Source organism: Parus major, chromosome 3 (assembly GCF_001522545.3).
Source record: "Parus major isolate Abel chromosome 3, Parus_major1.1, whole genome shotgun sequence".
In the NCBI taxonomy this organism is placed as follows: domain Eukaryota; kingdom Metazoa; phylum Chordata; class Aves; order Passeriformes; family Paridae; genus Parus; species Parus major.
In genome coordinates, this window is record NC_031770.1 from 26,300,808 (window position 1) to 26,312,836 (window position 12,029).

Consider the following 12,029-nt stretch of genomic DNA (forward strand, 5'->3'; position numbering starts at 1 on the left):
GGAACGACATTATTCTGGTTTCTTATTCTTGTAGTTCTGTTAATAAACTTTCTTTATTCTTTTTAAGTTTAAAGCCTTTTTGCCCTTCTCCTAATCCATATCCCACAGCAAGAAATGAGTACGTACCTTGGTGATTTTAGCTAGTGCTAAAATCCACCACCTAATTTGGTGCATTGGCCAGGAAACTCAAATTAGTAAATCTAAACTACTACAATTAACAAGGAAAATGTCATCTGGAATTCATGGAAGATAAAGGCTTTTTCTCTCCAAAACTAATAGGGTCAGAGCATAGGACAGGGGATTATATACACCTTAAAATAATCTGCACTTAGTGTGACAGCAGGATAACAATATACAAGATTGGATCTATTTCACCTATGCTATCACAGCTTTGCCTTTCATTAAATACTTATTTCAGAACTTACCCTTGATCTTAATAGTCACTGTGGTGGCTAAGTTTTTTTTGCTCAGTGTTTTGATTGGGAATGAAAACCCATCTCCCCTGTTGGACTTATATCATATTAAAATAATATTGGTCTTGTTAAACAGCATGAGGTTGATTGACCTCTAGGCTAGGGGAAGTGTAAAGCTAACAAGTTAAATGCCATTGAAAACAACTGGTTAAAGGATAAATTCAAACTGACCTGGCTTATGTATCTCTGATTTAAGGAAGAAATTTGGAGATGTCAGATAAGATCCAGGGCTAAACAACTGAAAGAGAAAGACTAAAATACTCAAATTTAGTTGATTAAAGATATTCTGATCCTGTTTTTCTCTGGTGTCTTGACCTTACTAAAGTTCACTTAGTATGTAATGGAAAAAACAACCGGTTTGATAGCAAAATACAGGAAATGCCTTCAATCATGCCTGATTACAGTAGCAGCTTTTCTTCTGGTTTGTTGGTTGTTTTTTTTTTTTTTCAGAATACTCTCTGTGTGCCTGAAACAATGTAGAATAATAATGCTTTGGAGTCCTTTTTTTGGTGTGTCAAAGCAGAGAAGTTAGATGTCTGGCTTTTTTATGGATATGCATCTAGGGAGTTTTTGCACACATCACAGAGCATGTGATCTAAGGCATAAAAAATAAGAATTATAAGAGGGTGTAACTTAAAAGCCTAGAAAACTATGTGTGTGGCAATTCATCCATGACTGAGAGGACAAATGCAGGTCTTTTTAAGAAATCTGCCTGAGTTTGACCTTCAACTACAGAAATGGAAGTTTTGCATCTAATTTGAATGAAATCTCTATCTGGAAAGAAGGAAGCTAGCAAGCAGCTTGTACCATACTTAGTACACAAAGGCTCATATTCATCTCACCTAACTTTGGGAACACAACTATAGCTTCCAAGTCAGGATTCTACTTTTCCTGAAGTACATTTACAGTCAGTGGAATAGAACAGACTGCTTCAGGGAGCTGTGCAGCCCACATGTTCTGTGTATCATCTGCTTGAAGATATCTGTTGAGATGGTCATGGAGGGAGTCTGGGGAAAACCATGGTACCTCAATTAACCTCCTATGACTTGTGGCACAAATCTAGTCAAAATCTTTCAAAATATAGGATAGAAAATTAAAACCAGAACAAAATGTTTCAGAGCTCTAGTTACATTAATGTTCAAGCTAAATTTTAAAAATGGATGGAATTTGAGTTGATTATTTTAAATCTGTTTTTCTTGATACCTGTATAAGATAAAAGATCCTTTTTGTGGGTTATTAAGTTACAAGGATTCATTGCTGAGACAGCTCAATGAGAACTGCTACAGAAATGCAAAGTGCTACCTTGATTTGCATGCATTTGTTTGGTGCATGTTTTCTAATCTGTATAAGAAGGCTTCAGTCAAAAGTTGGAAGGAGAAGAAGGAATTTCAGCCTTTTTGGTTAGACACAGAAACTGTGCCTGAAATGTAAGTGCTCTTTTCTTTCTGCTTGCAGGATTTTTATTATATTGTTGTTCAAATTATAATGATTTTGTCATCCTACCTATTAAGGTCACTGAGAAAAAAAAAAAAAAAAGAGAAAAAAAACCAACATTGCTTTTGGTTTCCAAAGAAAACCTCTTTAGCAGATCCAAACTTCATTATGGTGTCTACTGATAAATTTGCTTTCTAAGGTTCTGGTAATATTTTTTCAGAACTGAGTTTTCAAAACTTGATCTAACAAGCTTTTACAGCTTTTCCACTTTCACTGTCTTTCATCGAGTGGTTTTAGGAAATAATTCTTAAGTAGTTTTCTTTAAAAGGATTATGGGCATACATAGTAGGCACTTTGAGTTTGTGCTCCACCTGACCTATTGTTATAATACACAATCTTATTTTTATGTTGTTTGAGATACAAAAATAATAGCACCGAACCTCACAGAGTACCATACCACAGTTTGAGTCAGTCCTTGGCTAAGCCTGGGGACCTCTCTTGTCTTCAGCGAGATCACCAAGGTGTCAGTGAGGTTTATCGCTTTAGATATTTAGCAATGACTTAACAGATGGGCTTTATAGTGGAGGCTGAAACAGTAAATATCATTAGCAGTAGGACAGATTTCACCCCATTGTTCTCACCCTGAATATGCAGACCAGTTAAGAATTTTTCCGCTGAAGTTTTCAGGGAAAAAGTAAGAAAATGGTGGTTTAAACTGAAGTAGAGAGAATGAGAACGAAGGAAGAAAATCCCTGAGGGACCTACTGGTAGCCTTAATGTTGAGACACTCGGAAGGCTGAGGCGGGGACCAGGACCTGCAACAGCTCCCTGGCTGGAGCACCAGGCTGGAGGCTGTTTACCTTACTTTCACAAAAAGCTCTGAACTGTTTGTGTTTTCACCCAGAGAGAAACACAAAGGGTTTGTAAAATCTCAAGAAGCCTTACAAAATTGGAAAATAATTTGGTATCCAGTTTGACTGCAATTTTCTGAGGCAGATTGTTTGTCCTATGCAACAGCCTAACATGAAGCCAGGTCCATTTGTGGCAGTTCTTATTTGGTACAAAAATTCCAGACCTGTGGGCCATGGGAAGGGAGAATTGCTGCTGGGATCCTACAAAAAGCTTGTCTAAATCAAGTCTTTGGCAGTAAGCTAAGAGGCAAAATTGTAGTGATATATTGCATTCCTATCTCAGACCCATGGAAAAATTGTTGCATTCCCAGGTGTGGGAGTCATGAAGGATGAGGTTCATAAAGTAACGTGATTGCTAAAGCAACCTTCTCTTGAAAGAGTAGAGACCACTCCCTTCTGTGCTTAGCCAATTTTAGAGAATGTTTTACATAATGCTTATTTGAACTTGTACTTATTTCACTCAGGTTCACAAATAAAAATGTGAAAATAATAAGAAAGGAAAAAGTCATACAAAGGAAAGCTGTTAAGTAAAATATATTTAATTGCCTGCACATTATTTAAAGGAAACCCAGTATAATAAGATAAGCAGATCAGGCACAGTAATGTCCTAAGCTGTTACCGACAATTGTAATAAAGTTATGGTCAAAGCCAGTAGAAAGCCATATAAAGAAATTATTTTAAAGAAAATGTTTTTCTGCTATTGTAAAAGTCATTGGTTTCCTTAAACTGCTGGAAATTAATATTAAACCTTTGTTCAATATGTCATTAAGACATCAGTAAACAGTTAGGACCATGTAATACATACAGCCTTCTTTTCTGTTTTGGGACCTTGTTGACATGAGAGTTTTTTCAATGGTGGGCACTGCTGGAGAGGTGAAGTTATACATCTGTAAGCATCACTTTTGCATTGTAGCTTGCAGAGCCATAGACAGTGATCATGTGTTTACCTCCCTCTGATGTCTTTGGTGGGTAGATAGCAAACTGCTTTTTGCTACATCCCTCCTCTCATCTTTGCTACCCCTTAGTCCACAAATAATTTGTGCAAATGGCAGGGTGGTGGATATTGTCTTATATAAGGAAACATGTCTGTTTTTGTAAAGTAAACATGCCTGACAAGGGAATGTCACTATGTTCACATTAAAAGTCAACACTTCCTATTTATGTCTAGACTGCTGTCCGAACTATCACTGTTTTCTTCAATGAAAATGAATTACAGTATCTCTGACTTTATTTGAAACTAAGTCTGTGATACTAATTCATCTGCCATTACCAATTATACACACTGATGCACATCAGAATAAGGTGGATTCACTTTATTCCAAACTTGACACTGGAAAGTAGCAGTTTTCAAGTCTGCACAGCAGAGTTTTCTATATATTACTGAGTACAACTCTATTACAGTGTTTGTGTCACATATTATCTTTATTCTTTGATGCTATCAAGTAATGTAACAAAAACTGTGACAAAAATTGTGTATCATAAATTCAGTAATTACTGAATGGATCAACACAAAAACAGCACAGAGAAATTCCAAGATTTTCCGTTAATCACAGGCAAAACTGAGATATCCTAGAACAAATGCAACAGAAGAATCTTTTTCTCCCTGTTAGTCTCACTCAGGTTTTCCCTCTCCTTCCTCTCTGCTAACACAAACTGCTCTACTGTCATGAATTCACTCACAAGCATGAAAAGTCCAGCATGTCCCCTATTTTTTACTCCATAGATAAGGGTCATCAATGGTAGAACATAATACCCAACAACACAACAATTATTGCCTGTTTATATGCTCAGTAACCTCAGAAAGTATAGGGTCCTTCTTTCCCCTAGAGGTTTTTAAATGGGAAATTATTATTATTATTATTATTATTATTATTATTATTATTATTATTATTATTATTATTATTATTATTATTATTATGTTTTCTTAGTAGGTATGGTTTGAATTTTCCCATTTATCTCTGATCTGTTGCAGAGGGAAAAAACAGCCTTGCTGATGGGTTGTGACTAAAATACTTAGAGCAAAAAAACATTTACTCTGCAAATATAGTCCCCTAATACATTTGTCCTGTTCTGTTTATGTGTGGAAACTGAGATTAATTTGGTGAGATCTAATCACTAAAGAAGCTAATATCAGAACTTTCAAATTGTTGATTTTCCTTTATGTTTTCTGATTAGTTCCATATATAATTTCATCTTGCTTAGAATTGTAATCTTATACATTAGTTATCAGTATTTTGAGGACACCAAAGAGGAAATTTGTTCTGGGGACATGAGAGACCTGATGTTGTAGGTGAGCATCTTTGTCTCAGAAGCAACTTGGATACCACTGAGTAACTAAGAAAGTAATTCTAGGAATGTAGAAGTCTTACCTTAATTAAACAGATTAAAAAATCATCTTGTTGAAATTTCTAAGTGCTATGAGGATCATATTGTCTTTAGTTATGAATTTCAGTAACACTAGTAACTACAGAATGATTCTGATGGTTTTCCCTGTTGTTGTAAGAAGTTTCCTTTTTACCTTCTGTGGTTTCTTGTGTGAACTGTTTGTCTATTTAAAACCTGCAGAGAGGATGTGATTTTCCCATGCAGGGGAACAATGGCAGTGATTTCAAATACACTATTGAAAGGGTTTGCTGCATTTGAAAGTCACTGAAATGTGGTTGTTCAGTAGTTCCATACTTTAGGCTTTTGTTGCTTTCAAATCTTTCTGAATGTTGATCTTCTGTTAATGTTTAGTAAGGTACAATCTTTCATTTAACTTTTACCTTATAAATAAATATTCCTGCTTTCAATATTGTTATTTGTACATAATAATTATTGTGCTTCATTCTGTGAAATGTTGCTCAACAGTCAGTAGAAGTGGGAAAGTGGCCACTGTAAAGTGGTTGCTTGCCAGCTTGTGATCATATTTCTCAGCTGCTTGATCTTGTTCTTCAAATGTGTGTTTAATTAGTCACTGCTGCTTACTGCCTTGAAAGGCTACTCTTAGTAATTGTTTGGCAGACTTTCTGATTTTACTGGTCCAAACCCATCTAGATTGTTTAACTGCCTTACTTTCAGCAAGAAAATGTTGTGATATCTAGTTGACACTTGTGACACACAGTGACACACAAGATGCTTATTTCTCTGGCTGGGTGAGATTCAGACTTTAAGAACCCAGTCCTGTGAATACTCATCCACTGAGCCTTTGGAGGAAGCCAAGGCACTCAGTATCTCATGGAACTCACATGTGGAGGAAGGAATGAGCATTACAGAAGCTTTCACACAGGTTACCTGTAGTCAGCCTGCTCTTCTGTTCCAACTTGCACAAACCTAGCTCATAATCCTGATTCTTTCTTGAGATACTGCCAATCATTCAGCTTCTGAGGTGACTGTGATGCTGGCAGGTATGCAGAAGAGAGACTAAAACCCACCTCCCAACAAAAAAAAAAAAAAAAAAAAAAAAAAAAAAGCAGCCGACAACATTTCATGCAATGACTGCTCAAGTCAGCTGAAGTGACTCTACAATGTTGGCAAAAAAACAAAGGAGAGAAACAGCTTAATGTAGCATTTCTGAATTCAAGAAATTGAGCATTCTCCTGGATTAACTGGTTAGGTTGTCTGCAGTTGCACATAATTAATTACTCAGGTTGTAGGAACTCATTTTGTCAGACACACAGATGACTTTCTTACTTACTACAAAGAGAATGCAAAATGAGAAAAATAAGAATTTAATGGACCTTTGTCATTGAACTATCTGACACTGTATTATTTGGTATGTTCTTATTCAGAGGTAGACAACTGGCACCAAATCCAGGAAACAAATAAAACACGGAATGGATCAGAATGGAACAACCTGTACAGATGATTATTTTACATTCCAGAAATGGCTGTGTACTTTACTTTTGGAGGAGTAGGAGAGCTGACTGTTTCTTGGAACAGTTCTGGGGAAATATGGGTCTAAAAGTTAAAGTTTTAATTTTTTTTCAGAGAGGCTGCTGATCTGGAAAGACATGCTTCCCTGATAACTTTTTCTCTTACTTTTTCATTTGTTTCCTTTTCTCTGTATGTTTTGGTTGTTGGGGGTGTTGTTTCCTGTGAGGTGTTAAATAGCACATTATCCACTCCTACTCTCACATTTATTTATTTAACTGAGATTTATTTTTCAAAGTTGCAGAATTAGAGGGATTTGGTGAGATTTCTTGCTTTGGGGAGGTTTTTTTTCTGGCTTATTTTTTTAATCTGGAAACTGTAAATTTACAGAATGATTTTTGGTGCAAGCTTTTGTGGACTATGATAATCTTGTGTGCCAGCTATGATTTTGGCAGAATCCCAGCTTACCTTTTAACCTCCCATATGTTATTTGACGGGAGTCATACTGCTGTTGTTTTAGCCTCTTCCAAATTTTTTTTAAACTCTGGTGCACTTTGCGATAACACAATTCTACTGGTATTACATTTCATTATTGCGTGAGTAATTAAGCTGATGTCCTCAGTGCCTTCAATAGAGTTTTGAAGAGGCTTATAGGCTTCACTACACTGTTTTGGCTTGATAAAGGGGTGTACCAGATGCTTTTCTTCTGTCAATTAAGATTATAGTTTGGTAAATTGTAAAAAAGGTAAATTGACTTGTGCTTTTACAGCTAGGCTTAAAATTTCATTGTCACTCTTTACAGGTAGAATTTAATAATTAGACTCTTCCTAGTTTTCTCTTGGCTCGGTTTGTTTATTCTGTTTTTTCACTGTCAGGTTAAATTTTTATTGCTAATTTCTGTGTCTTATACAAATTCTTAAATAAATAAAGAGAATGGTGAGTATCTTGTCCTTATCACTATGTGGTGCCTTATTGTTAATGTTTTATTGCTGTTGAGGTTTCACTTATCTTAGGAGTTTCCTGGATTATTTACTGTATCTCCATTCAAGTCCACAGCTGCCATATGGATGGCATTAAATGAAAGTTAAATTATTTAAGTCCTAACAACTCCAGTGTGTCACCTACCTAAATGGGGAAGTCCTGCAATCAGAGTTAAGACGTAATTTAAGAGTCTTCTCATAAACACTGAATAGTTAAAACACTTAATAAAGGTGGATCCATTTTTCTAAGCAGCCTCTCGAATTTCTTCAGTTCCTGTCATAATTATATGTATTATGACCTTCTTTCTGGTCTGTTGTGATGGTGGCTGTAAGTGGTTCCAAGATTATATCAAATATAATTATACTTTGGTTTCTCTATCTGAATATCTTGACTTCTTGAAAAACAGCTTGTATTCTTCCTTAGTTAAGGAACATCCAATATAAAACTGCACTTGGAAGGTTAAAAGCTACAGCTACAATCTTGTTTCCTTCTTCAATCTGCCAGAGCCGTACACTGATGATCACATTATATTTGATGTTGCTATAGTCCTGTTTGAATGCAGGTCTTTTTATTGTAGCACCTGTAAAGGAGCAGTTTTGGGAAGGAACATGATTTTTGAAGCAGGGAGCTTTGTTTTGTTTCTTTGACTTCTTGTAGGGGGGACACAGAGCCATTGATGCCTGTTTGCCTTGGCATCAATTCTCACAAATCACTTTCCAGAGGTAGGAAGAGGTGGTTACTTGAGGGTTTAAATGGTTATACGTAGGGGGTTATGTTGCAGCCAGCTGGATCTTGGATTATTTAGGAACTGCTGAAATTAATGATCTTAAGGAATGATAAAATACGTAGTCTGCTCCAAGGGGCCATACATGGGTGACCACTGAGGACCTGCAAGAGCAGCATAGCTAATCCAGAGACAGCGAAGTGTGATGTAGGAGATATTGCTTGCAATAAACATTTCTACAGCCAGAGTATACTTCAGCCACATAAACCATATCTGACATAGCTAGTTTATGTAGGAGACAGTTGTTTTACAGTTTCTGAGGTAAATATGACTTTGTTGTGCCATGTCAGACACAAAACCACTTTGTAACATGTACATAACACAAACTATTTCTACATGCGTAGTAAGTCCTCCAGTGTTTCCCAGTATCTGATTTGTAGCTGTATCATTGCAGATGTGCAGTGATTATGCAGACCTTGACTAGCAAGTCCACTGTGCCCCAGAAATAGCTGATTTTTATGTTGGCCTGTGTACCTGCTTGAGGAATATATGGGTCAGCATGTTTAAAAATGTTTAACAAGTGTCAAAAGAAAAAAAAGGAAACACTAAAATCCACCTACTGAAACTGGTATGAGAGGCAGAAAAGAACATTTCTAGGGAAATCCCAGCATATTGTAGCCTTGGACATGTCTACAAAAACTCTTAAAATACTACAGCCTTGGAAGGGCTGTTTAATCAATTAATGTGCATAAATGCTTCCACCATGTTTGGTGCCTGTGGTTCTGAAGGCTGGGATCTGATAGGGAGACATTTCTCTAGAAGAAATTCTCTCAGTAAAGTGACTTCCCATCCCTCACTCAGGTCAAATTTGTTGTCATAAAGGATTTTTGAAAAAAAATCCTCATCTTTTCATAGGCTTTTGGGCTGAAATTCATTTACAGAGGCTGGCATGGGATTTTATCCCTCTTTCTGATTTAGAACTTGCCTACACATACACTTTTTTTTTTTTTCTTCATCAATTCAACCTAAGGAAATTTGTCTGATTATTCTAGGAAAAAGAATTCTAATCAGAAAGTGTTGACAAAGTCACTTAAAGACATGCTCTTATTTTGATTCTCACCTCTCTATGTATTCATACATATAATACCACATAGATATATTTATATATATTTACCTATTTTATGTCTAAATAGACTACGTATCTTTAATATACATCAGAGATACCTAAAAGCCGACACAGGAATATAATAATCAAATGTTGCTTTGATACACATGTAATATAAGTGGGTTTTTTTGGCCTTTGTTTTATGTTTGTGTTATTATTTCTACATGATGAAGAGGTTTTAATTGGTGGGAGGGTAGGGGGCAGTTCATTCAAGTGAGAGTTCTTTTATGTACTGACTTTCCTCATCCTTTTGTAATTAAGTCTAAGGGAAGTGGCAGATAAGTTAAATAGTACCTAGCATCTAGGTTGGATTATGTTATAACCATCAAATGTATATTTAGAAAATATGCAGAGGGCAAGACAGCAAAGGTGGATATCCTTTTCTCAACCATATAATTTTGTCAACCCAATTTAATAAGCAGACATTTATGTGGTTTTGACACAAAGGCATTTGTACAACAAGCGATCAGAAACAGCTGCTAATATATGTTGCTTAACAATGAATTCAAAATATTCCCTTTAAATTATTTTTGAGCAGGCTTAAGCTGTAGAAAATAGTGCTCCTAAGGATGGAAATGTTGTTTTTCATCCCTCTCATTTTTTTTTTTTCATCCCTCAGCAACCTGCACCTGAATTGCTACATGAAGAATCAAATTCAAAGTAATCCAAGTTTGAAAATACCTATTCACTGAACCCATATGCTAGAGTATGGATAAATTGGTACTCCTTGCTTAGTGCTAATGCAAAAAGAGAGAATGGCTTCACTGATCACGTTGACAGAATGATAGATCTGTAGGAAGCAAGAAACAGAACTTTCCCAAATTTTCTGATGCTACCTTGAATACATAAAACTGTGCTTTCATGCAGCTAGAGAGTAAAAGTCTTATAAAATGCTTGTAATTGTCTGCATCTTTATTTTATTGCCTTTAACTAGGTCTATTTAGTGACCATTACCAACTTTTCATGCACACATGTGAAGGACAGTTTGTCAGTGGTGTTTGGGAAACCACTTATTTGTCAAATTCTATAGTTTATTATGAAATTCAAGAGCACATGATCAAAATTTGAGAGTTGATTTAATTTGAGGCCTTTGTGTTTCAGGGACCTGAAACTGGACAATATTCTTCTGGATGCAGAAGGCCACTGTAAACTGGCTGACTTCGGGATGTGCAAAGAAGGGATTCTGAATGGAGTGACCACCACGACGTTTTGTGGTACACCTGACTACATAGCTCCAGAGGTATTTTTTTGCAGTGCACTAAGACTATAGATATTCTTATTCATCAGACTCTTATATGTGTAATTTTAGACACTCTTCACATGTAGATGAAAATATTTAAGATGCAGACTAGACTGTTGCAGTTGTGCTTAGGTAGTCTTGCAATGGTTACTCTACTGCTCACAAGCACTATTCCTTGATGATAGGAGAGTTTTTTCTAGTATTTGTTTCCTGAAATTAAAGTTATTTTTCTCAATTTGTTTATTTTTGACTCAGCATCATTATGATGATTTTTCAGCAGCCTTTAAGGTGCTAGATGCAACTGAGTACTGCAATCTTAGTAATCTTTAGCAGTCATAAAAATGTTTTTATTTTTAGTGAGGTTTAAAAGAACATATTCATTCAGAAGAAACCATGTGTTTGGTGTCATTTTGTCTATGGCTATTGTGGGAATATAATTCTTTTCCTTTCTTTAAAATATCTGTGAGTGAAAGACACTATGCTTGCACTGTTTCGTAGACTTGCACAGAAAGATGGAAACTAGATATAGGTGCTGCATATTAGTTGGCAACATTTCAATATGTTCACTGAATAAAAGAAATAGCTGAGTGCTGTGTGGCTTTTACATATCCTTGATTTTAATATTATGATGTGCATTTCAAAATGCCTAAAACGAACCAATATTGAACTGTTATTCTGCTAGGCAGACTTTGTCTGCTCAGTTGAGTTAGTAACCTGTGCATCTATCCACTTGAACATTCAGTGTGCAGGTTTAATTGAAGAGTGTTGTTGGTTTGTCTTTCATCAAACATGAATTTGCAGTGGGGAAAAGTGTTATTTATTATTCATTAGAGATAATAAATCATAAATCCATACTGTTAGTGTTCATGGCTGTCCAACTTTGGTAGCACAATTGATAAGGTGTGAATCATCTTGAAATTATCATAATATAAAGGTGTGTCTTACAGAGTTTGAAAAGTATTTCAGCATTAAAAGAAAATAAATACCAGTGTTGTAGTTTTGGCTTTTATGAATTTTTTTCTGATTCAGTATACTAATTGAGTCCTTTGACAAATTCTTTGAAAATTATTACTGAAAATAAAGCAATAATAAGAGCCCAGGAACTTTTACTGAGGCTTCCAATGTCTCATCTTAAGTACAGAAATTTAGCCCCTGCTTCTTTTTCTCTTGCACCATGGTGATATGTTTTAATTTCCTTTTCTTTAACAGTATCTGATTTCCAAATAGTGCCCAGAACCCTTGAAAAGTA

The 12,029-nt window shown here is 35.7% G+C and overlaps 1 protein-coding gene across 2 annotated transcripts in view; it reads left to right on the plus strand.

Annotated features, from left to right (window-relative positions):
- Positions 1 to 12,029, plus strand: part of PRKCE (protein kinase C epsilon) — a 288,985-nt gene that overhangs the window by 250,165 nt on the left and 26,791 nt on the right. For both annotated transcript variants that reach the window (XM_015622198.3, XM_015622197.3), the window contains exon 12: positions 10,642 to 10,780. In XM_015622198.3, the coding sequence (XP_015477684.1) occupies positions 10,642 to 10,780 (139 nt within the window). The remainder of the gene's footprint in view (positions 1 to 10,641; positions 10,781 to 12,029) is intronic.